Source organism: Nipponia nippon, unplaced genomic scaffold (assembly GCF_047370975.1).
Source record: "Nipponia nippon isolate SJK-2023a ecotype South Korea unplaced genomic scaffold, ASM4737097v1 scaffold_3, whole genome shotgun sequence".
Taxonomy (NCBI): domain Eukaryota; kingdom Metazoa; phylum Chordata; class Aves; order Pelecaniformes; family Threskiornithidae; genus Nipponia; species Nipponia nippon.
In genome coordinates, this window is record NW_028262347.1 from 56,710,756 (window position 1) to 56,737,666 (window position 26,911).

General features: G+C 41.0%; 1 protein-coding gene across 6 annotated transcripts in view; it reads left to right on the forward strand.

Moving 5' to 3' along the window:
- MRTFA (myocardin related transcription factor A) overlaps positions 1-26,911 on the forward strand; it is a 101,081-nt gene that overhangs the window by 58,090 nt on the left and 16,080 nt on the right. For all 6 annotated transcript variants that reach the window (XM_087765689.1, XM_087765686.1, XM_087765688.1 and 3 more), the window contains 2 exons: positions 10,855-10,920; positions 26,072-26,127. In XM_087765689.1, coding sequence (XP_087621815.1) covers positions 10,914-10,920; positions 26,072-26,127 — 63 coding nt within the window. In that variant the 5' untranslated portion in view covers positions 10,855-10,913. The remainder of the gene's footprint in view (positions 1-10,854; positions 10,921-26,071; positions 26,128-26,911) is intronic.

Consider the following 26,911-nt stretch of genomic DNA (forward strand, 5'->3'; position numbering starts at 1 on the left):
TGCACAAAAGCTGGTGGTAGGAATGCTAACTAAATAGGGAATGCTCTGAGTCTTTATTTTGCATGTAATATGTATGTTGGGCAAACCCACTTTTGTTCCATGTCCCATGAAATAACTGTCAGCACAATCAACCAAATGAAGCTGGGAGATGCTCAAGCTAGCTAATTTAAAATTATAAGGGCCAGCTTTCCAAGTTCCCTATATAACCTGTTAATTACTTCTTCTGAAGAACTGCTGGTTTTGTATTTAAATTTGCATACTTCTAAGTCCTTTTTTCTACCACTTGTGGAAAAACACATTTGCTCTCATTTGCATTTGGTTTCAAATTTGTTTTTTTTTTTTATCTTTAGGTGGTTAAGAATCTGAAATGGTCTTGGAAATACAGAATTGTTCCATGTTTAAGTGGAAAACCCAAAAACACAGCTCATATGTCGAGGTGTCCCAGCTGTTGTCTCAGCAGTTCTGTGGTATCTTGACCATCAGGTGATTTCTGTGAAGGGAGCTTTTAACTTCTATCTGTAGAGGGTGCCCTGTGGCAGAAGGAAGGTTGAATCATTGGGCCAACACCACAGTCTCGGAGAAATGTTTGAGGAAGTTTTTGGCCTCCATCTGAGCTGTTAGTACACTGGAGCGCTGTGCTGTAGCAGAAATTGCAGTATGGGAGGTGAGCTATGAAGGAAAAATATTAGACCGTGTCTCTTATTGCTGAAAGAGGCATGGAAAGATTTCCTCATCAATTTTAGTATTATAAACATGTCCAATCATGTGTTTTATGGATGTATCTTGGCACTGTCTCAAGACTTGTTTTTTTTCTGCTTAACAGAAACACACAAAAGCATATTATCCCTTGAACCCCGAGTTTTAAATAAAATGAAAAATTGTTCAGACTCTGATGTACTCTAAACATGTTTTTTCTTTCTTCTGTATAGTTTTTCAGAAAAAGTATAAACAACTGTCATGTCTCATCTTTAAGGAAAATAAGAAGATTGGAGCTCTTTCTTCTTATAGGCAGAGATATCTATCTTTACAAGAAAAGAAAAAGGGTCCAAACTTGTTTTTCCCTTGTGTAGCTTGCCTTTTGTACTGTCACATTAGTAGACAGCTGTAGATCTGATTGCCAGGATGTATCTACCTATTCATTTGTCCCCATCTGCCATGTCATATTAAGTTATCTGGGAGAATTTCTTTCTAGGGTCTTCTTTGCAAGGTAGTTAAGGGCGATGTTAGTTCCTCCTTGTTCATTGTTTCATGGAAACAGATAAATCAGTATAGACTGTGACTCAAGTTTACACAGGGAGTTGGGAAATTCTGTCTGTTTTCCCCCCCCCCCAGGCTTCTCTTTCAGCTATAGATAGTAACAATGAATATATAGATGGCATCAACAAGCACTAATTACAGATAATATTTACTGTCTTATGATACTGGTGTGTCACTTTTAGGTAGACCTTTCCACCTAGGTATTTTGTTACAGGTCATCTTGTTAATCATGCATGGTAGCCAGATTCCATAGATACGGATATGTGCCTAGTTATTCACACACTTCGTTTTCACCTAACCAGTTATTACTGGGACAAAATGATTTTCTAAGAATCTACCCTGCACAGAAAGCAAACCAACTTTTCCTGTTGACAAGCTTGTTGCGCATTTTTACAGGTTGCATATCTTAATAAATAGACCAGGTTACATGTATTTCAGGTTTATTTCTTAAAGTCCTATTCTATTTTAACAGTTTCAATGAATGCTGAAATGGACTATTAGATGTACCAAGATTTTATGGTAAGAGTGGGCTTCTATGCATTCATTAGAAAGACTTATGTACAAATAGTAATACATTTATCTGATTTTAAAATTTTAGTATTAAAGGAGACAAAGCTGGCATTGCATTAAAAAGTAGTGATGATTTAAAATGGCATTAAACCTCCCTAAATTTTACATGTTTAATGGAAATGGCAGGAGTTAAATCATGAGGGAAGAACGTAAAGGCAAATGCTGTAAGATGCACAGCAACTGCTACTCTTTATTTTAAATAAACATAAAAAGAACCCTACAAAACTCAGCATAACTTTTGTAGTAATAATCAAGTTTGCATATATTTAGAGTCATACACATGAGTAGCACCCGCGAAATAAACTCATTCAATTGTGTGCAATATTGAGGACTGAGATTGTAAACTTCGAAGACTACGAACTGGTTCTTCCTTTTGTATCTGCTCATTTTACCACAGCAGAATGCCAAACTTGAGCCTTTGAGAACCACTGTCAGGAGTAACTATTCTGTCCTGTTTGAAGGTTAGATTGTGTTATGCCGTGATACTTGGACCATGCTACTCCTTTTGTTTGTTTTGTAATGCTATGTCCTAACAAAACTACTATTGCTGTAAACGGTAGCTTTATCTTCTAAACACAGGCTTTAATTAACATTACTTTGATTTCCACATTGTATCAAATTTGATATGAAGCCTCAAAAATGACCTGCTGAGGTAGCTTGTACTGTGCTCACAGTGTGAGCCAGCTGCCTTGTGAGGATGGAAATAGATTCTCTTGCTTTTGATTGTGTATTTGCTTCTGATTCCATATTCTTTGGGGACCAGTTTCTTCTGTAGGTTGGGATCTTTGATTCTGCTAAATTAACCATATCAAAGAATCCATATTTGTCTGTCTCCACTAAGAGAGCTATTTAATGCCTCATAACATTGACTCATTAAAAGATCATACATGCAAGTATTTCATCATCCTTTGAAAACATTTCAAAAAATTATTCCTATTTCATATTTCTCTTCCCACAGCATCATCCCAACAAAAAGGGACTATTGCCCTGTACCTGTTTTTTCATTTCTAGTAGCCAAAACTAGTCTACTGGAACATGGTCATATAAACAATGCATCTAATATGTCAGCAGGCATGTGTAAGCTGCATGTCATGCCAATGATTTGATATGAGCCAAGAACATTTTGAGCTGTAGAAGCTTTGAAGAGTGTGATTTTTATCGTGAAACAAGCCCTTCTTGTCCTGAGGGTGAGAGTCAGTTAATTTTCTCTCTTCCTCCTCTTTTTCTGTTCTTAAATGACCAGTCGCTCCTTTTTCTGTACTTTTCAGCTGCTTTTAAAAGCTTCTGGACATTTGAGAGCCTGAAGGCGTTTGGAAGTGCTGGATGGAAAAAACCAACCCTAGTGTTATGTGACCCACATTACATCCTTGGATTATTACTAGCAAATCTCCTGTGAAATATTTTGCAAGTTGTTGCTTTGGAGGTGAAGGATCTGTTCTGTTTTTTAAGAAGCTCTTGACAGAGGTTTTAGGTCTACATCAGGCAGAATTGTACTCCTGTTCTCACCTGGACAAATTTTTAATGCTCTCAAAAGCTTACTAAGAGGATAAGAATGAAAAGGTGGTTGTGAAAAAACTTTCAAGTCCTCTATACTAGATCTGCCTTTGATGCAGCTGCATGGCTTGCTTGGTGGAACCTCCTGTTTGGCTTTGTGCCTGCAATCGTCTCTGTTGGACAAGCACAGCTGGGTAAGGAGTTTATCAGTGTTCCCCAAACTGATATGAGACACCTGCTCATCTAAGCGTATTGCGGCAGAACATGCTGATTTCTGCAGTGCTGCTAAGAAATCCACTTTCATCATACATGTCACCTGCAACAGGGAACTGCTCCTGATCCTGGTTTTGATTCCTGTTCAGGATCTGCTTCACAGACCTCCTCTTTGGGGGTAGGGAGAGTGATCCCAATCCTACTTCTCACAAAGAGAAGACCACAGCATGAATATAAATAAGTGGCTTTTGCCTCTACTTTGAAAGGTTCTTGTAACAGTTTAAGAGACCAAAACAAATTATCTTTCTATTCTTTACCCTCCCAAACTCCATTTTCTCCGTAGTATGGTTGCTAAGGAAGAGATGAGGAAACTGCCTGCATTTTAATAGCAGCCGTTGTTGCTACAGTAGAGAAAAGAGGTAGTGGAATGTGAGATAGTCTCAAATAGTAAAGAAATAAACTTCTGCTTAACTGTCCCTTTGCCCAGGCTTGCTCCAAGCTTTTCTTTAAAATGCATTGAGATGACTAGAACCGTATGCCTGCTATTTCCAACAACAGTGAATGCTTGCAAATTGTGAGGATCAACAGTGTACCTGCTGCTTCTCCTTCACCCCACAGAGGGACATGAATTTTTGGCATCCCCTTCCCAGGGTAGCAAACGGTCATATAATCCCTGCAGTTTGGGTGTCATTTACAGTCTGCTTCACTTAAATGCTTCTCTGTTAACTGCACAGTCGGCTTAAATGCAAAGCCAGCGTGTGTTCCCCATCAGCAGTTAGTGGATTAAAATGCTGTTAGGCTCACAAAATTGCCTTTAAAAAAGGCCCCAAAAGTTGGCTTTTCTTTGTTGGTAACCCCCATTCTAGCACATTCTGTGTGATGTGGGGGGTGTTGTTGACAGAGCCAGAAAAATGCAGCTCTGAAAAAAAATAAGTCATCCACCTCAGCGATTTGAGTTATTTTCAAAATTAATTTTGACCATTGTATACTCACTCATTGATCACAAACTATCATAGCTGAATTTTTCTTACAGCTTCTTGTGGACACTAAAAAAAATTTGGTAATACTAACCGCCCTTTGCTGCTTCTGTACAGAAAGGTGTTGCAACTGGAGCTTAGCAGATGCTGCTCTTGCTGGTGTATGAACCAGAATCTAATCTGGCTTCCCGTCGAAGCATGAAAGGGCTAATGCAAGTCAACATTTGTTTTGTAAGCAGGCACAGCTGAAAAATGTTCAGAAACCATTTTCGGTGCACAGGAAAGGTTTTCTCATCACATCTCCAAGGGACTGAATTCAGTCATAAATGTAGGATGTATCCTCCACTGCAAACAACGGCTGATATGCTGCATATTCCAAAGCTCCATTAGGCATTGGCTGCTGGTCAAATGTGACTATTTAATCAGAAACTAGGAAAAATATTCTCTTTGCAATGTAATTAGAATGGCTGCTGCTGGCCGAGTAGTAAGTGGAAAAGTGGTTTCGCCCTTCAAAGCAGTAGTTACATGGCACTGTGATATTTAAGTTAGAGGCCCCAGTTCTGCGCAAACAGCTGTGATGATTTTGTTCAGCAAATATCCCATGTCGTCAAAGTCATCTTTTATGGTTGCATATTATAATTACGTTGGTTGCATATAGGCTGTTCGTTTAATCTAATGGTGGTGTACACATTGTACTGAAAAATTGAAAAATGTGTGGGCTGCAAACGGTGGCCTAGTGCCCCATTTCCTTAGGCTGTGGTCTCTGACCCTCACAAAGTAAACCCAGTCAGACCTACGTGCTGAGTGCTAGGCCAGTGAAAATTCTCCTAAAAATCTTCATCACTACCGAAAGGTAGAGGTATTGATGAACTAACTGGCAGGTTTCCATCCCAGCTCGTGCTCTATTACTGCTTCCTTGTGAGTTAAGTGGATGCTGTAGCACAGGGCTTTCAAATGGGGTGTGCAGAGGTGCTGAACAGCATACAAATAAATGACCCTGAACCCTTATGAGCATTGAAGTGCACAGTTTGCTTTTTACTGCATTTACTTACGCTTGCACTTTCCTCAGCTTAGATAATGAAGTTAGGCTAATTTCACTTGTTCTTCGGTAGTTTCTCTTTCTAATCACATGGCTTATTGATTGCGTTGCAAGGATGAATTTTTCTATCAGGCAAACTGCTTTCACTGAATTTACAAAATCAATAAATCATGTCTGTGAGCATACAGCCTATCTAGTTATATGCGGTTTATGTCTTGCACGCTCCCTTTTTGTACGGGTATCCTCGCCTGAATTTCAGGGAGTTCTGCCTCCCTCAGGTTCTCTATAGGGTTTCGTTTGGCTGTAGCAGCCTTCCTCCCTTCCTGTTCTGTGCTACTGCTCGTGCTGTCTGTTGTAATCCGCCATATGGCTGTGCTTAATCATTACCTTGGTTGGGTGACCTTGAGTATCACTGGGGATTCCTCAGAAGAAAAGGTTTTGTAGAAATATGAACACAGACTCCCCTTTGGCAGTAAGTCAGTATTCAGCGTAACATGCACAGGGCCTTACCGCGGGCTGCAGTTGAGTGCTGTGGGCTTCTCTTCACTAGTTCTCAAAAAAACAGGAAATGCAGAATATGTTTTTAATTTGTTGTTGTAAATCTGTCCTGGTATGTGACATAGTCTCGAAGATGAGATTATTTTTTTTTTCTCTTGAGATGCTGAGATGCAGAGTCTAGTTTCTGTAGGAGTTCTAGCCAAACTATTAAACACGAAGTGTGATTTAGAAATAGAAGGGCTTTCAGATATGCGTGTGTAAGTGCAGGCATGCTGTTGCAGGTTTAGATGACAAGCTGCAAAAAACACCTTAGCTCATCATAAACATTGTTCTTTCTAGTGCTTACTACTAATGCACCCCTGTACTACGATTAGAGTTGTAAGTGTCCTGGAAGTGTCCATATGGGTGCAGCCTCTGTATATTACACATATACTGCTCTGAGCTGCCACCAGCCATGAGTAGGCAGGAGTAAGCTCTGGTCTTCGGAATATGCCTGTGGGTTCCCTGTTAAGGCAGTTCTGTGGTAGGGTGAACAAAAAATAATCATGACTTGCTCTATTTCACTAACGGTGTAACTCTGTTGATAGTAGGTGTATCGTAATGTTATTTGTCTCTTAGTACACCCCCCCACACACCCCCCCCCTCCAATTCTTCTCTACCCCTCCTCTTAAACTGCTGGCAACAGTCCTCTATACCAGCTCCCAGATTTCCCTGGAATGTTTTACTAATTCTTGGCACGGTTCATTAGACATATAAAAACCTTGTTCAAACTTTAACTATATTTCAGAATTTTTCATACTTGTGAAATAAATAAATTATGCCCATTTTTGTGTGGGAAAATCAGACAAGCATACAAGGCCCACAAAATGTTGCATAGACACAAGTTGAATGAAGGAGGTGGGTAGAAGGGTACCAGTATGGAACTTATTTTCTAGCCAGCAGAGATATCTCTCCTTTATATGACCTGATTTATTCCTAATTTGAAAATTAATTTAAAAGTTTAAGTAGAGGGATAAAGGAAACAGAAGATTGTTGGTTTGTGATTGAAAGACACTCCAGTCTGTCTTTGAGTAACTTTGAATTTCTCTGGTCATTCTAGACCTTTGGCTGAGCTCCATGTACAACAGCCTTGGATTGGCTCTTGGGACATCTGTTAATCTATATATAGAATTCACACACTTGCACACGTAAACAGGTGATCTCCTAAATATATGAAATGGTGTTGGGAACTCCAAGTACTTATTTAAGCCAAAATGAATTCAGGAGTGAACTGAAGTAATACTTTTTGCTCTCCTCCCTGCCACAAAAATAAGCTGTATTGGAAAAAAAGTGCATTCTGTGCTGATTATAACTTGTGCTTAATATGTATGTATATACATTCATAAATCCCAGGAATTACTTAGTGGCTATTAAAAGTATAGAAAATGACCTTTTTCGTATTCTCCAGTTTAGTCCTCTTGACAGTTGCTAGCTTCTTGCTGTGAAGGCACATAGTATTTAAAAATAAAAGATGCATAAAATGGGTAGAGAAAAGGGGTAGTAGATGGTAACTGATACAGAAATAAGATATATTTAGAAAATTCATAAGGGAAGCTGAAGTCAGGAAGGGAATTTTAAGTCATTTGATGAAGTCTCTAGCTGTCTGGCTGAGACTAATTTTCTAATAAATCTGGGAACAGCAGGGAGACTTCAGAAGAGCAAAAGACCAGTAACATTTTGCATCACTACTGAAAAAGGGTGAATGAGTAAAGAGTGGCTAATCTGGTATCAGTTCCAGGAAAAAACTATGGAAAATTTGATAAATAATTTAGATGGTATAAGAATAGCAGTATAATCACGCTGTTCAGCTTTTCAATATGTGAAAACAGGTCTGTTCAAATGCGATTTTGTTGTTTGGATACATGAAATTTGGTTGCTAGGGGTTTTGTCTGGGTGTAATAGACTTTTATAAGGTCTTTAACTTAGTAGTGTGGTAGATTTTGGTTTTAAAAAGTATCTTTGAATTTAATGAAGTACTGTTTAAGTGGATTAAGAACGGACTGTAATCAAAGAAAGCAGAAAAGCGTTTCTAGTTGGGATCAGCCTGGTGCGGTCTGGAAACAAATGCAAGACGGTAATGGTGTGGACAGAACAAAGATTAGTGGAGGCGTAAATAATGACATTAAAAAAATGGTTTAGATCATTTAGGCAAACTGAGACAGCTGGGCAAAATGTGAATAAATACAGGTGAGGGCAGAGTTATGCACCAAGGAGCGAAAAATGCCAGCCACACGTGTGTGGGAGTTTTTTGCTGAAAATCCCTAACTCTGGGAGGTGAAAGGTAAATAGTAGGTATACTTGGAAATGGGAGGGAAAGTAGATGGTCCTAGCAAGTAAATAGCAAAGTGGCAAAAAGAGCTAACGTACATTGCTAGCTGTGGAAGTGGGAAGACATCACACAATGAGATCTGCACTTAAAGCTGTGGAGATAGACCTGGTGCTGTAGGTCTGTGCCTTGCTTGTATACATTTAGTGACATGTGCTAATTTAAGGTATGGAAATGAGTCCCTGAAATGGCTCACTAGTGGAAATAATGCCATATAGTGAGAGACTTAATGTGCCGTTACCTAATAGGGCTGAAATCCCTTAGTGGCATACCGCTGCTGGAAGGATGAAGTCTTACTCCCACCTTATGTTACTGCTAGCAAATATCTGGCTATACAGTTGTCCTCTTCAACTCACTAATGAGATGGAAAATTATTCCCCGTTTTGGTTGGGCTGTGGTCTCTGTCATGTCAGTGAGTCCAGCCACCAGTCAGGGCAACATGAGAGATGATGTGGGGAGTGAGGGATTTGACTCCCTCTCAGCAAGCTGTTAGATCAAGTGCTCGTGTAGATGCATCATCACCTGATTCAGGTTTTGATCACCTCAAAACGAATCCAGCAAAGGAAGAGTGCTGTGAACAGACCAGCCGTGAGACCGTATTAGCCCTCACGCTAGCACAGAAGTAGGAGTGCGATCGCATGCTGGGTGGGAGGAAGAGTCTGGGACTACCACTTCGGTTTGCAGTTTCATGGCCAAACGAAGGTCCTGTTCCTTCCCCTCTGCGTTCCCTCCTCCTCGCTCTGGCTCTTGGCTGATCCCACACAGAATTAGCATGGTGCTCTGTGCACCCTCCCTCTCTGCCTTCCCCATACTAAAGGAAGTAGTTTCCTGCCCAGGGTGCATATATTAAGAAATCCTAGTTTGGTTTAAGAAAGAGAAGAGAGGTAACTTGGTTGCATACTGTGTATAGAAGTACCTCCACAGGTAGGAAATGTAATCTCACTGTCATAAACCTTTCAAAGAAAAGCACATGAAGAGCCAAGGGAGGTGGAAGTCAGACAACTCCAAGTGAAAATTTAAGTGTGCATTTAAGTGAGGGTAATTAGCCACGGTGCAAACAACCAAGGAAGAGATGGATCTCTTGTTAACTTCATATGAAGACCAGAACCCTTATTGGAAGATGTATCTTAGTCAAATGCAAACTGCAAATAGGAGGTTGAAAGAAACAGGTAAAATGTGATAATGTGTGTAAGTAGATGAAGTGGTATCTTCTCCTTAAATTTTTTTGATCCCCACTTCAGGGACCATACAGTATAAATTTGGATATAATGTATGAAACGCACGTATTGGACAAGAAAAGTCCTTGAGAAAGGAAGCATAAGGGTTATAATGAGATTGTATAGTTGGGCCGTAGAGTAGTTTTGCTGTCTGGTGGTTCCACTACGTTTGTGTGGACTTCTCTTATATGGACTATACAACGAACATAAGCTTGACAGAGAACTTGAAATGAAAACAGGGAAGATGCCATGACATTCATTCTGTAATATTTTATGTTGAGTATACTTAGGAGCTTGGGCTTGACTGCAGGCAGGATTCAGTATCTATTGATGTTCACTCAGGGTGTCCTAAATTGATGTGTGTGTGTGCACGCATGTGTGCGCGCCTGCGCACATGTGTGTGCACGCGCGCATCTGATTTTTTTTCTTCGGTTTTGTAAGGTCCCTTTTATATGGGAGGTGTCTTTGTTTGTAAGCACAATCTCTAGAATATTGCTTTGATTGTGTAGTTTAAAGGGAAACTGCTGTTATAATCTAAATGTTGAAATTATGACTATTCCAGAGATTTGCATTAGAAAAAAAAATATAATTGCATTTCATATACATAAAGCATATGTTCTATTACTCTAAAATAAATAGGAAAAATTCTAGTGATAAGAGATTCCTTTTGCTGTGGAACAAGGATACTTCCAGATATTTCACTTTCATGAGATGTTTCTGAAGGTGAATTTCTGAGTTGAAGAAGGAAATCAGCCTTGTAATTTAGAGTAATGACCAATAATTTTGTCATATCAATTTAATCTACACATGGTAATTAGAGTTTTCAGGAGTCATTAGCAGCTGGGGTGTCACTCTGTGTTTATTGGAGGACTGTCAGCCGGTGTTTCTCTTTGTTTTTTAATATTAATGGTTTGGAAAGAAGTTGGTGCTCTAGAAAGAATTAAGAAACAAGCTTGGCTTTGCGGATTTTTATCACCCTGCCAAGACCCTGCGCAACTTCCTCTCCCTGTTGCCCACAGCAGAATACGGAAACCTGCCTGCTGAAGGCCACTTCTGCAATTGCAGTGGTGCAGGGGAGCAGGGTGGGAGGGGGGTCTTTTTGTTCTGCTGCTCGCTAGCACCTTGGCATCCAAACAAGAAAACGAGATGCATTTGAAAATGTCTCTTCGGTTGTTTCTTGCACTGATGGGTTTCCTTCTCTTCCCTCTCTCTGCTGTCGTGCAGTGCTGCAGTTGAAGCTCCAGCAGCGACGCACACGGGAGGAGCTGGTGAGCCAAGGGATCATGCCGCGTAAGTATCACTTAAACTCTTTTTCTTGGTGTTTTTATGCATGTTTTTGAGCGGAGAATGGTTTTACGATTTGAAAGATCAGATTCTCTGTTTCTGGATGAAAAACATCGTATGAAAGAGCCCCACCCTCTCCCACCCAACTTGGTCCTTCTGAAGTGTTGATTAGGTATGGGCCACCTCTGATACTGACGAAGAGAGTAATGGCTCCAAGTGTAACTGTACTCCAAAACAAAGTTTGCATTTGATCACAGTGGAGAAGAGTCTTCTGGAGAACATGCTATGTTAGAAGTGCCTTATATACTTCACACATGCTGGTAATCACTCTTTTAACAGGCTTCCTGCCTCTGCAGTTTCTGTTCTTGTTTGTCAGCTCCCCAGACCTCTGAGGCAGTTGTAACTTTGTATGTGCATATTCCATAAACTGAGTGAAAACAGGCAGTGCGTACAAGATGTTAACCAACAAGGGCCCATGTTGTATGCTTGTAGCTAGAAAACATAGCTAGAAAGAGCCTTATGGGCCAGTCCCCTTCCTGCAGGGGAAGGCAAAAATCTGCAGAGCCAGAGAACTTGTCTGGGTGGACACATAGGATATACCCTACTGCCAAGCTTTAATAAATTCACTGTCAGGTTAGTGTTGGAGAAGGTATTTTTTTGTTTTGTTCCCCTCCCCCCCCCCCCAAAATGCAAAAAGATATCTGACAAATAGTTTTGTCATGCTTTGGTGCCTCCGAACTAGATGACTTACAGGTAACAACTTGAAGCAAGACCAAAGACCCAAGTGTTTTATTTTTGAGGTCGTCTCAGTTTCACTTAACAGCTTTAGTAAAAGGCAATGCATCAGGTATATGTTTTCTTCTTTCAAAAACTTTCCCCCTCTGCCATTTCACAAACCTTATTTGAAGACAGTGTAGTAATGAGGAGTTTCTCATTCCTTCTCTTTCTGGGGTGCACACTGTAATATGACACAGTGATGTGGCTTAGACTTTGCTAAAGGCGTGAAGTTAGGCTGTCTGCTCTCCATCTGAATGAACAGAACCTGTCAGCAGCACTCTGCCAGCTGAAGTGGCTCTCTGGAAGGTAGTGACATACTCAAGATGTTTCTGGGACCCCTACTTAAAATTCTATTAGCAGATCAAAACGGAAAGATTGTCCTGTCTGGTTATAGTACCAGTCTTCTGCCTGTCTTCTTATTTTTACCTGGGGAACTCGTATACTTGCTTCTACAGAATACACTTACTTGTTTTTGGATGAAAGACTAGTGTCCCAGTGACTGTGCCCTTTTACTAATGCTTCCCAGAAGAAAATGTTCCTGACTTCTTTGTGGTCTCCTGCTTTAGGTGGATATGTATGCAAATACCGTATTAAGTTATATTCAGTACTGGCTTTCTTCAAAGTGTGGCTGGCCAAACTTGTGATTCCTGAGAGGGGTCTGTTTTACGGGCCCTTTGAAAAGGAGGCCCTTGCAAGTAATTCAAGTAAGGCACCCAAAGTAATTAGTCAGTCTTATATTTGCTTAAAATATAGCCTAAATAACTAGTCTTTGCAGACTTGTGGCCTTCGTTGCTTCATTTATGTCTCTTATATGTGAGTTTTATGACAGACCAAAGAAGAATGCTCAGTGAAATATCATTGTGAAAATATTGGCGACACATGAAAAGGTCCTTTCTGCAATGGAGAAAAAACACTTTAGCAGATCTGTTCTAAACATGATTTGAAATTAGTTCCCTCCAAGTCATGGTATCATTTACCCATACCTGCCGATTGGAAATAACCACACATAGGGAAATGTTTAAGACATTATTTGCCTGGGCCATTTTTAATGAGAAGATCAGATGTGAGCTAAATTGTGATACTTAGGTTAAAAATGGGACTTTTGCTTTGAGAAGTACAGAGGATGACTAGGGGCCATGTTCCTCCTGAAGGTGTCTCAGAGCCATGACAGCTTTGCTTCTACTTTCAGCAGTTCAGAACAGACATTGTTACTTACTACTGGGAATGTGCAGGTATCCGTATTCTTTCATCTCTCTGCCCTGTACCCCCTGTCTGTGAAAACATTTAGGTACTTAACCTTGTTCCTCTGTCATCTGCTACTAAACATGGCTATACGGGGCCCCATGTCTCCTTCTTGAGTTTGTTAGTCAGGAACCAAGCCCCACACAGCCCTTTATGATGATTTAACAAAAATATAAACGTGGGAATACAGAGGATGGTTTGGTGCTGAATGAAATGAGCTGGAGCGCTCTTTCCATGTGAAACACTGGTTGGCTTCTAGCCTTTATTTTCCATTTGGAGAGCTTTAACACTCTTGAAACAATTGTGGTAGTTGCAGTTGTATCTACATTAGCGTTATAGCTTGCATCAGGAAGGTGCTTTTGAAGTGAAGCTCCTGATTGCATCTGCCTACTGTACCTTGCTTTGCACCATGAAATGAAGTTTGAGAGTTGGATTAAATTGGGATGAAAGTAAACCGGAAAATATTCTACTTACAGCGAATATGCATGCAGTCCATGGGACCAGACTACAGCTTGTCTGGCACAACACCTCCCGTTTCACCTTCACGCATAGAGTGTGGATGTCAGTTCCTCAGCATCAACTGTTACTCTGTGCAGATTTGGCCTTACTATGCTTTCCTACATGTTCATTTAGATTAGCCTTTAATACAGATCAGTTCCTGGATCTTGTAGCCAAACAGGTGTGGAAAAATCCATGAAACACGTATGGGAGAAGTAAAAGTTTCTGTTTTACATTAAAAGCTATCTAATGTGCAAACTTACTTTGGTACCTTTGGTTCTCCTGACTGCAATATAAGTCTTACATGGTGTTTAGATTCAGCTTGGTGCCCTAAACGAGAAATTGTATTTCAGGCTTCCATCAACACAAGGTTTTTGGACGCTGTAAACCTGAGGAGTGGGAGAAGACACGTTGGTGTCCCATTAAAGTGAGAGTGAGAGTCACACCACTCCTGTTTTGCTTGTTCAGAGCAGAGCTGGGACTTGCTTACTTTGTTCCCATGTGGAATTTTGTTTATATGGTAGAGAGGAAAGGCAAATGTTTCAACATTTTTTTACCAAGTACACTTAATCTTGCTTGAATAACCTTTCCAACCCACCAGCTACCTACAGTAGGGCTATGCTTCACTAAAAGATTAGTGTATTGTAGTAAGAAACAAAGCATTTATAAGCAGTGACAGAGGATTCAAAATAATTGGGTTTTATGCTTCATTAATTCCTCTTCCTTTTCTGTTATCACTTTACGTAACCTTTTACTAGTAGCAGGATTCATTAGTTGAAGATTAAAATTCTCAATTGCCCATAGAAAAGAGGTGGGAAGCAAATCTTCATCTGCATCTGACATACCAGTGATTTGAGCTAGAAGGACTGTATCTAGAAACAAGGAGAGCTGAGTTTTCATATTTATTCACGTTTTGGCCTATTTTCTGATAGTGCAAACAGACAAGCTTTTTTGCTCTTTGCATTTTTTTGTAGCTGTGCAGAGGTGATTTTCATCTTCTCGTCCTCATAAAATGCAAGCTAAACAAAAACTGCTGTTTATGCTCAACTCTTTGAACTCTTGTCATGCTGTAGAAGTCAGATGCTGTCAGTTTTTACAGTGCCGAATTTCAAGGTTACAGCTATTGTAAGGTTTTTGGGGGGAGTATTAAACACCCAGTTTTCCACCCTTGAAAAGAATATTTAAAACAGTAGCTAACGTGCATCTGAGTAGAAAGACATGTGGAAAGTATCTTCAACTAAAACAGCAAAAATTTTTAGGGGAAAGACATTTGGCAAATGTAGCAATACTCTGCCTTGCAAAATATGTTGCGCTTCTTCTGTTTTGCAAGGTTTAAAGCTTCACATGCCCGTTGTTTTATCCATCGGGATCTTTGGCTTCTGGCTGCAAACACAAAATATAGGCAAGCAAGCAAGGTTGTCGTGTGGCAGAATCCTGCAGGAAATCTGCCGTTGTGACCATCAGATTCACATAAGTGGGTGAAAGAGAAGTAGAAGATAATTTCTGGGAATGTGCCTTCTGTTGCTCTGTAGCACTGCTTTGTGAATATCTGAAAGATGACAGAGGCAGCCTTTGAAAAGGGCATCGTCTGGACTGAAAACTAGGAGGGTGGCTGCAGTACAGGCAGAGAATTTCCGGGAGCTTCGTTTTCGCTTCAGGGTATTGGATGTTTGCCAGTTTTTGTGCCCACATCCCATTACTCTGACTGTATGTTTGCATTCCAGGATGCGATATATGCAGAATGCATGAATGTATGTAGGATCCAAACAGGATGGAGTTTGCGCTGTTTTTCTAATGTGACTATTTTTACAGGCGCTGAGATGTTTCCATGCTATAGGTCTGCGTTACCAACACTCCGATGCAGTTTTCTGCTTGGACGTGCAGCCTCTTAGTTGTTTGAGTGTATTTTGGAATACAAGATTTGTGAATCTTGTGCTGCTGGGTTTCAGACTCTCCTGAAGAGAGTGTATTTTACCTCTGGACTACACGAGGGGAGTGTGCCATCAGGCAATTGCAACATGTCACGCGATTAGGAATGACTGTAATACAGCAGGCAGTCTAATGATTATAATCTTATTAGGCCTCTCATATCACTGGCTGCGCTTTTTTTGTAGCTGTAAGATTAATGGAGAAAATGTAATATTTCTTACAAAACTGAAATACAGTATTTGCTTTTTTGGGGGGCTGTGAGACATTGCTTAGAATTAATTCTAAAGGAATTGCCATTTATTGTGGACACTTAGTGATTTGAGGATACAGAACACAGGTTATGCTTTGGCATATCAGTGTTGATCATCATCCAGGCAAAGCTTGTAACTGGTCTTCTGCATCCAGCACAGCTACCATCACAAGAAAACAAGGATCTTTGAGGTGTTGATTTCATGAAGCAAAATGCTTGCCACTTGAGAGTTTCTAAAGTTAAACCACGTCTCTAGACTTTAACACCTCAACCCCCAAATTTGGCTGTACATCCACACTTGTGTTTGTGTAGGGTCGCTAAAAATTAAATTGCTGCTTTAGCCTTTACCTGATAGTCTAACCATGTCTCAATTTTAAAGAAGTAAGCTGATGAAAATTATGCACTTCCAACTTTATTGCATAGCTCTATATTTAATATTTTATTCACGTTCGTATTTTCTTATTAAGCTGCCAGTTTTAAACCTGAAACTCGTCAATACAGTATATGGGGCTGTAGTTGAAGGAGGCCTGTCCTTTGAGGATATAGTCAACTTCTGGTTCCTGTCACAAACAATAGCTACAGCAGAACATATTAAATGTTGTCAGAAACAAAACAGAACAAAAAACCTAGCTTTTTAAAATTGTTTACCTCTTAATTGTGAAATATGAGCATCTTTTGATGTATGTCAAAAAAAGGAGAGGCAGTAAGCTGTTGGAACATACACGGTTATCTACATGTGCAGTATTTTTCATGGCAGGAATCGTTCTGCAGTCATGCTGATAACTTCAGGTGCAATTCTTAATGTCTCAACAATATTTTATCTTCTACGTAAAGGCTAGGATAGAAGATGAACTGCTACGCCTATGTGGAATTTTACTGATTTAGAAGTGTTGCAGTCTGGCTACGGAGTCAACATTTTGAGATCGTTGTGTGTTACATCTGAACTGCAGATAAACCGTTTGCTTTAACACCCCGAAAGAGCTCTTCCTGCTTTACCTATCTCTGCTGCATAACATGTTCCGGTCATTCTCTCACTGTTTCACATATCAAGTCTTTGTAGTGACGTTCCCTATAGTTTTTGGAATATATTTATAGTAACGAAACAAAAATACAAATTTTTACTTCCCTGCCATCTAGTGTCTGCTATTCTGCCCACTGGTGACTGCTTCACTTTCATACCCTTTTTCCACAAAACAAGCTGAAACTGTACTTTCATTTAGGATAAGGAGTTAAAAACAAATGTATGGACTGTAAATATCATTACTCCCAGACTTGTTTAATAAAATGTCCAAACCTGTCAAGTCTTTGAGATCTAAAAATAATAACAACTTTTTTTAATACTTCATTTAACCTCTGAAACCTTGCTATTTCCTGGCTCGTTGTGTACAGAATGAGACCTCAAAAACAGAGGCTGCAGCGAGACTTTTGATATACTCTGAGAGTAAGGCTGGAACACTAAGCAGGTATCAGAAAACAAACAAAAGCTGTAGAGGGCACTTGCAGCTGTATTTCTGTTTGTGGCATGTAGCACAGAAATCTGTAACTGGTTTTATTTTAATTTGATCATCTACCTGTAACTTGTCTCCCAGGAATGATTTGCTGGCTCTTTGACTTTGATCTCTTCTCTTGAAGCACAATTTCAAAGCCGTGAGGCTTTGTGTGGAGAAGGAGTCCGTGCATTTAAGCTGAGAGCCTCGTTGTCAGGGGCCTAATAACTGCACCTGGTTTGTTTATATTTTTAGATAGCTTTCTGTGTTTGTTTTCCATGTGTTTATATCGTCTGTGATTAATGAGACATGGTTGGAATAGGAAAGTTCATTTTGTTAGTAATGGAAATGTGCTGTTTGCCCTTTCTAAAGTTATAGAAAGAAAAGGCTGTTCTCAGGGGTTTGGTAGGCTGCGTTTAGTCCTTGATCCCTGCAATGATAAAAGATTTAACTCTGCCGGTTGCAAAAGAAACATAATAATTCAGGGGAGTAAAATCTGGTATGTAGTAACAGCTTTTTCCCCTTCATGTTCCCACAGTCATCTTGGGTTCATTCTTACTCGTTGGCTGGGAATGGTCTATCCTTTTTCTTCTCGTGGCCCCACTCCTCCCCTGGTCTGGGCACTCCGTAAAGTTGTCGTAAGAGTTTGCAAAGGCGATTATCCATCCAAGAGGCAGGCATGAAGTCTGGTCTAGGAATGCATGGATCAAAGGCTTCTCACTAGAAATTCCTTATCTCCCTTTTCCTCTTCAGTTTGGAGGTGGCATAATCCTCCTAGTTGTAATGAAGCTTTCTTTCATCTTTTTTATTTTTCAGTTCAGGATTTAGGTAATGTCTTTTGAATGCCAAGAGTTAATGGGGATGGACGGAGCAGGTTATACTATCTGTTTTTGCTGTAAATGTTCTTTGACAGAAAGCTGTAGCCGTAGTCACCCATACATCTGATAACTGTTACCATGGGTGATAATTTCTATTTTGCTCCTAAAGACAGTGAACTTTCTGAGAAATTACACATATGTGTTAGAGTTTAAAGTAACTCAGTCTTGGGCTTTGAAAAATCTTAGCCCTTTCTGTCAATAATTTTGCATGTTTGCTGTGACAAACCTACACTTCAGGCTTTTCACACGGTTAAAACTAATGAAAATCTTACACTTCAGCTGTATCGTAAAGGAGATACCGCCGTGATAAAGTTACTGACAGTTTTGCTGAGTTGCGGACGTGGGCTCTGGAGAGGTGCTTGGTTCAGGCGTTGGAAGCAGCTTAGGTGGTGCATGGCTCCATGGTGAGCTGAGCTGAGGCAGGGTACCACAGTCCCACCTGCGCGGATGCTCATGCAACCAGGGCAAGCCTAGTTCAGGGAGCTGGAAAGTGGCTTTTTTGGGGAGCAGCAGCTCTGTGAGCCAGTCTGCTGTGCAGGCTCACGTGTGTTGATGCAGGAGAAGGAGTGGCTCTATGAGATGGGGTGTCAGGGAGGCAGGACTTCTTCAGCTCTGGCTTCCACAACAGCGTGAGCCTCACCAAACAGTCTAGCTAACATGGCCTTTATTTGGGTGCTGTCTTCTGTGCCGTATCTCTATTGATTGGAATAGCTCAGTAACAGGGAAGTCTCTGTAAAGCCATAGCATTGTAACTGTAATGCCATGCTTTGGCAGTGCTGGCAACAGTAACAATATGGGGAAGAACCTTTCTCCAGCCTTTCTTCAGTTTGAGACTAGAAACACTCGTAATTCTTTAATAACAATGACATTGTGCTTGAAGGGGGTCACTGAAGGGCAAAGCTGCATTTGTTTGGCTGCCAGAGATGTGTTTCTCACCTTCATAAAAATATTTGGGTTGTTCTTTTTAGGTCAATCTTAATTTTGAATTTTCTGAGTTTATATATATATATTGGGGTTTGAATAATCACAATTTACCAGTTGTGGCTTCTTTTCTTATCCTTAACTTGATACTCAGATCTTAGCTTTAATCCAAGGGCTCTTACCAATGCCAGGGGTATGAAATCAGCAAGAGTTCTCAAGTATGATCAAGTCTGTGTACTGGATGTGAAACTCCTTGGAGCTGCGTAAGGAGAAGAGGGTGCTGATGGAGATCTCTTTTCTGTCCCCTGTGTATTCCCCACCCCCTTTCCGTATTTCTACAGCATGCTGCTCTTTGATACTGCCCCACTGGCAAGATGATGGCTCCTTCTGTGCACGTGTCCCAGTTTTGGAATACTTTTTTCTTCCATGCTCTAAGAAATGCTTTTTGGAAGTGGGGTGAAGATGAAGGGGGAAAGAAAGTGCCAACTGCCTTGATCTGTGGTTCAAGTTTTGTGTCTCTTACGAAATGCTACACACCGAATGCTATGGGGTGGGAGCCCCACCCTGAACCGACAGAGGAAGTCATCGAGTCTATTTGCAGAACTTTATCTCATCTTTTTACGAAAGCATAGTAAACAAGAGAGAGAAACTAGAATTTGGTTGAGAGCAGAGGTGAATAGCTGCAGCAGCAGGCCTTTTGCCATTCTGAATTAAGTCAGCATGTCGGAGGTTGGGTTTGGACATGACACGAGCTTCTCTTTGTCATAGCAAAGGAAGATTTTACCTTTCCCTCAGGAACTGATCTAATTGAAGAGCAGAATACTTGAATCAGTAGCCTTTCTGCAAATATTGCATGTTGTCTGACCAACTCATTTGCAGTTCACGTATCACCGTGTTGTCTATGATGAGCTAGATACTGTGCTGTCTCCTCTGTCAGCCTACACATCTGATAGCCTCCAGTAGTGATCTTACCAATTTGCAGGTTTTGCAGCCTGTCCTCCTCCCCTAGACACTTGAGCTGTGAGAGCATGTGAAGACCCTTTTGCCTTTCTTTCTTTCTTCCCTTTATTTGGTTTCTTGCAAACCTTCGTGTCTTCTGTCCGTTGCATAAGCAAATGCAGGGTGTACAAATATTTTGACCTCTTTTTCTCAGCAGTTGGGTCAGTCCCCTTCCCCTGCTGTGTTTCGTTCTTAGAGTGATTGAATTTGGTTCTGATTCCGCTTATTTCTCACACTAGGTAACAGGAACTTGAAGATCTGCATATGACTATCTTTGAAAGCTTTGCAAGGCTGACACTTGCTTTTGTATGCTGCGGGGCAAACCCTGAGCAGAAAATGTTAGCAGCATTTTACCTGGCTTTTTGTCTCTGCTGTATATTGGAGATTTGGGTTTGATTCCTGGGCCTTGATTCAGTCTGTTCATAGCAGCACCAGTTTGATGCTTTGCAGCAGTTATCTCCCTTAATTCATACATTGCCATTTTCAAAGAAGTGTCTTGGACGGAGGGAACACTGAATTCATGCATTGCAGTTTTGGACCCTGTTTCACAGGAATTAGTACATTGCTTTGAATCAAAGATTAGCAACTTCCATCTCCGTGCTTTGTACGGAAAGGTGTGCATCATCGTAGATGGTCCTCTGTGCTGCTGCTTAACTCAGGGTGTCAGACAGAAGGACAGTAGTTGCAATGTATAGCTGCAAACATTTTTGAAGCAGGGTGGAGGCACAAAAAAGTTGCATCATTGATCTCCAGGGAGATTTCTCATGGTAGCTAAGGGTGTGACCACAAAGATACTAACGCTTCAGGAATTCTGGTGATGAAGCATCAAAATGCTCCACAATAAGTAGCAGAGAGACTAAAAAAACTAGGATGTATGTGGTGAGAATTTCATGAGATCCTTGCTCGCCAACCCATCTGTGGTAGGAAAATCATGTCCTGCTGTCAGTCATCTAAAGGTGAGGGGTATCAAGCTCATCCTTACAACAGTAGATGTTGCAAATTGCCAGCTGGTTGTCTGAGTGGGACAGAAGGATTTACAACTCAGTGAGGGGCCCCTGCTGGACTGTGCTGCCCCAGACCCTGTTGGTGATGTTCTTGTCCCTTCTGTTCTTTCACTAAACCATTTTTAGTGCTTGTTCGGCCATTCATAACATCAAGCTGTTTTCCTAAGGCGGATGGGGCAGTCTGCAGACATGGGGGCTGTGGTTCAGCAGCACGGGGGGCTCCTGCTGCAGCGCTGGCTTTAAACACAGCCTCTGCTGTCTGACTTTGTCTGGCAGGGCAGTGTTTGCTCAGTTTTGCTGACACTATTATTTGTGGAGCCATGCTGTAAACCAGCATACCAGTCCAGGTTAAAATAACTCTTTCAAAACAACTGTGATCTGAGTCCACAAACGGTTTTGTCAGCATAACTGAGGGCTAACATGCTTTGTCCCAGGCCTAGGTACAAGAACGAGGGCAGAAAGCGTAACCGCAGTTTATTGAGGATGAAAATACCACGCCCATATCATGTAGAAACGAAATCAGAAAGGCAGGCAAAAAGTACACCTAACTGAAACTGGGCACTGCAGAAGTTACTTCTGCATTCTCAAATATCCCAGTAGCAGAGAAATATCAAGGAGTTTTTTTCTGCATACACTGGAAAACAAAAACTCTCAACAGCTGATACTACTGTTGTAGTTTGGCAAGTTTTTTTTTTTCTCTGGCAGCACTCTATTCTCATCAGGGGCTCACCTGAAGTTTTGCTAGCAAAGCTGGCCACGCAGTTAGACAGATCAAGGATTCGAACCGAGTTAACTAGTACCTCTTTTGGGGAAGGGGCAAGTACCATGGGGAGGTGCTGGAGTTGCTTTATGGTGACAGTTCCCTGGTATGGCTCCCTGTGCGGCAGGAGTACAATCGGCCCATCAGTGGTGAGGCAGAAATGGATGGGACACGGGGGAGGGAGAAGAAGAGGTCATTACTTAAGCTGGTTCTACCAGCAGACTAAACATCTGTTGAACTGCCTCCCCACAGGAAGGCAGATGTTAAATGTCTTTTTGCAGTTCTTGGGTTTAGTAAGGTGCTTGACACAGGCTTGCCTGACATTTTCGTAGGCAAGCTGGGACAACTCAAAGCCGTACGTGCAACTGGTGAGGGAACAGTATTGGAATAAAGGCTTGGTGTCAAGACTGGGAGGATGTGTTGGGCAGGGTTTTTGAGTGGGGAGGGAGGAGGCCCATGTCTGATACCATTTGTATTTTCAGTAATGTGATGTAAACAAGGGAATAGTGCGCATATTTATAAACTTGCAGGTTAGTAGGCTGGGAGGAGGACGGGATTGGGACTCACGATATTTGGAGAAGCTGAGAAATACAGGACAAAACCAAAGAAAAATGCAGAGTTTCTACATTTTGGTATATCTAGTAAGTGGCATGAGTTGAGGATGGAGAATGGCTGGCTAGATAGCAGTTCTACAGAAGGCGATTGGAGGCCTTTCATGGTTTGTGAGCCAAGCACAAGTGAACATGTTATGCATTTTATGTACACAAAAAAGGCAAACCGGCTGGGACATATATCTGAGAAGCGTTATTTAATAATCATTTAGCTCTATAAAAGCTGATAAAGCCTAGGCTGGAATATGTACCCAATTTTGGACACTATACTTCAAGAGAATTGCAGATCAAATGGACGGAGTCCAAAAGAGTAAACAAGCAAAGGGCTGGGAAATGTTATCTATAAGGGAAAGTTGAAACAGCTGGCTTTGGTCATTTTACATAGTAGAAGACTGTAGAAAGACCAAAGTTTTCAAATATATAGGGATAGACGCAAAGAGGAAGATAATAAATTTTTCTCTGTAATGATTGCAGGTAAGGCAAGGAAGAATGAGTATAAATTGTAGGAAGGGAAATGTAAGTTAGACATTCAGAAAGGTTTTTAAATAGTAAGGACACCTATGCACTGGAATGATTCCTCTGCAATAATATTGCATTTTTTCATGAGAGGTCTTCAAGAACAGGTTAGACAAACTACTGTAAGGAATAGTTTAGTATATTTTATCCAGCCTGAGCAGTCAGAAAGGATTAGGTGATTGGAGTTTCTTCATCCTTGTTTTCTGTGGTTATATCCACTGCTTCAGGTACCAAGAGCTGTGGACATGAATCCTATGTCAGTGACAGAAGTGCTGGCCCATGCCTACCTGGTTACCACTGCTTCTGCTCCACCAGCTAAGCCGCTCATTTGCGTACACCGCCAGAATGAGCCAGAATAGCTGATACGGCTGAGAACAGTAGAGATTTATGAATATGGGTAATTTTGAATGGAATGGATAAAGCAGCACTTGGGTGAGCAAGCCAGCAGGGTACAGAGGGCAGGAATAGTTTTGCAGGGATCAGTGCCGAGTGGCCGGGAAGGGCAGTGGTGGGAACTGGAAGAGGGACATATCTGCATTGTGGGTCTCCTGTAGAGCTTACCCAGAGCCTTACTGCTTCAGAGGTCTTCATAAGATTTTTCTTTTTTTCCATTTGCTGTAGTAAAGTTAACGGTTGCTCCACAGCTCTGGGCTATGTAGTCATTTCAAAGCCAGAAAAATGTGCAAGGCTTAGTTAACTTTGAATGGAATATAATTTTACAATAGACACCCTCTTCTGACATGTCAGCCCCATCCTAGATTGCTGAGGGAAGCAGTGAAGGATTGGTGCCCTCTTGACATTTTCAGAGGTCGAATATGAAGTCCTCTGTCATGTTGCCAGCCCAGACAGCTACAACCCAGTGCTTGTTTCCAGAGGACTAGTCATGAGAGTTTGAAATTGTTCTTTACGAGATTCTTCCTGTAGCAGTTTTGCATTGCTTACTATTTAATGTGTGTGTGATTTGGGGGAGGGTTTTTCTTTTTTTTTTTTTTTACTTGGGGATTCTTTTCTTCTTGCTTTGTTCTTCTGTATGCAAGAGTTTTCTTGGACCGTCTGTGAAATCAGCTGAACTCCTGCAGTTGACTTTCCTGACCATTTGCTATGGTCAGGGAAATGTCACTTAAAGTTCATGCGCTGCCTCTTACTGACGGCAGAGGTAGGCAGGAAAGGGAGAGTAAAGAATTACTGTCATGCCTGCACATTCCAGTGGTAGAGAGCTTTTGAAGACTCAAGATGAGGTCTGCTTTGCTTGTCTCCAGGATAGATTTTTATACCGATTTATATATTGCATGGTATCTTTGCCCAACTGTACCTGAACTTTTATTTCACTTTTCTGTGATATGCATACAATGAAAGAAACGCGTGTTTAAGTTCAAGCACGTGCATATTCACAAGCAGTTCATGCAGCTTGAAAAGGGTATTTCCCAATATTATTTGTTGCTTGCTCTTCATTGAAGTGTGATGGTCAGACTGCCTGGGAGTTGATGTCTCAGCTAGCCAGTGAAGTTTTTTGTATTATTTTTGCAGTTATTGCAAAACCACATCTCTGCCCTTTCTTTGGTTTATCCCAAAGTGCAATCAGTGCACTCCCATTTCACAGCTTGCATAACTTTCTCTGGTGATTTCTCTCCATAACCAGATTGTACAAAACTACCTTTAATCTGAACAGGAACTATTTGCCCCATCATTGTAGGGGTCTGTATACTCACTCGCTATGGTTAGTTCTCAATTATTGTGAATTTATTCTACAAATTATTCTTCATTCACTTTTGTAGTCTGAATCCTGTCTATGATGCCCTGGTGTGTTCAGAATGTGTGTTCCTGGCATATGGACTAAATTCTACTCTTTACCCCATTGATGTGAGCCTAGAGGGACTCTGTCTATGTTTTGCAGAACGTGTGTCTGTCTTAACACTTTGTCTTTGCCTGCTCTGTTTTATTCTGTAGGAAAGAGTTTATAAGTCTATACATGCATTAGAAGTAGTTTCTTACATTGCATTTATGCAAGGGCTTTTATTTTTTAATAGCCTTTTGAGATTTCATTATGAAGTGACATTTGAGAAATATTTAATCATTGGTCTTAAGTGAAAAATAATACGAGTAGACTATATTTCATAGGACCTAGATGCAATACTTTGGAGCTATTAACGGTACAAGTTTAGACTTCTGTCTTCAGAAGACTTGCAACTTATCTTTAAAGCTGAATTTTTTTAACTTTGCTGTTTAGCTTGATGGCAATTTAGCAACTTCACCAGGCAGTTTTAAATATGAGTATTTCACAAATATGAAAATAAATTATTGTGTTCCCTTCAGCTAGTTCTGAATACAAGCCACAATGTGATTGTTTTAAAAAACAAGCTAACTTGCGGATTCAGGAAAACTGTGAGGAGCTAGTGACACTTACTGTTGCTGAGTTAGAACTAATGTCACCCTCTTTCTCTGGTTTTACTGTGGGACGTGAGCTTTGTGTGCTACAGAGGAGCCAGGCAGAGTGAGAGATTCCTCCAGGGTTAGTATGGTCCTGGACAGCAGAGGATCAGTTTCTTCAAACATGATCCATTTTGGCTCTGGTTTTATACTGGGCCCGAGGGGGCGAGGAGGTCTGTTATATGGAGAGCTGCTGTTAATTCCTCAAGTCTTGGTTTTCTGTCAACAGACAGATGTACTTTCCTGTCCAAGTATTCCTGTTTGCACGATAGTTTCTTTTACATGGAGCAATATATATGTCCTGTGGACCTGCAGAGTTTGTAACCAGCCCTTGCATGTACACAAAACACAGGTGCAGATTAAGGGAAGACTTGCAGCTTCCTTTGACATTAAAAGGTAGTGAAGAGGATTTACAGTTCATTAGGGTCCTCCTCCATCCTTCCAACCATTTCATGTATCTCTTCAATGTTTCAGTGCCATTCCCTTACTTAAGGGTCCTGGATATTTTACTCCATGTTGAAGCTTGTAAAAGGCATTTGTTGGGGGGCTGTTTTTGACTCATGTTCTTGGACCCAATTTTGTGAACAGTGAACTTCTAGTTCAACTAGAAGTGTAGCCCATATTACTTTCTTCAGTAGCCCACAAAAAGTCCAGGTCAGCTCCTGTAGCTCCTGTGCTGTCAAATGGAGTATGTCAATTCGCATCGCTTTATACCAGCTGGAGATCTGGTCCAGTGTGTTGAAAGATGCAGGAGGCAGTTGCTGCAGTGCATTTGTTAACTTAGTTGGCCTGAAGGGACGTGCAGTGAGAGAACTTCCATCATTCTAATTCATTCCCTAAATGTTTTTCTCTCAACAGCTCTGAAAAGTCCAGCTGCATTTCATGAACAAAGAAGGAGTTTGGAGCGGGCCAGGGTAAGATGCAATATGCTCTTTAATGTTTTGGGGAAGTCAGGAGTAGTATCTCTTACGTTTTGGGCATCCTGTAGCTGTTAATGAGATGCAGAAGGAAATCATTCATATTCTGGATGTAATACAGCGCTATGCAGTCAGAGATGTATTGGATGGGGTGTCCTTTAGCTTGTATGTGGTGGTGGTTAATGCTCAGTGAACTAGTCGTGCCTGAAAAACATTGAATATGGTGCCTGGACTTACCCTGGAGTCTTCTTTCTGGAAGTCACTGATACTCTTCTTCCCCACTGTCCATCATATACTTTAAATTTTTATTTTTATGGTGTCTGTTTTGCCCTTAAATGCTCCTATCGTGGGGAGCTCAGTTCCACCTTTGAGGAAGGTATATGGTTTCTCTGTTACCTGCACGTGCACTTGTTTATCTAGGACATTAGAAATTGAAAATTTAGTAGAGAGGATCCCCCCCAAAATCTTGTAACACTGAAATCACACAGACTTCTGGCTCTATAGAAAGAGGAAGCCAGACGTCACACTTCATGGGGCACCTTTGCTAACTGGGGGGTTTCTTGGTGATTTCTGTTCCTCAAAAGGCCTCTGGGGATAGTTTTTGTTCTGATTAGCCTACAGGGGACTAAACCCCCTTATGACTGCTGGGCTAAGTTTTGTTTTAAAAGTGAAAGCAATGTAAGTGAAAAAATAACAGCTGTGATTAAAACCTGCAAGGGAGTGTTAGCACTTTAAATTCTGTGGAAGGATTGCCGATGGGTCTAGAGCACAAGTCTTATGA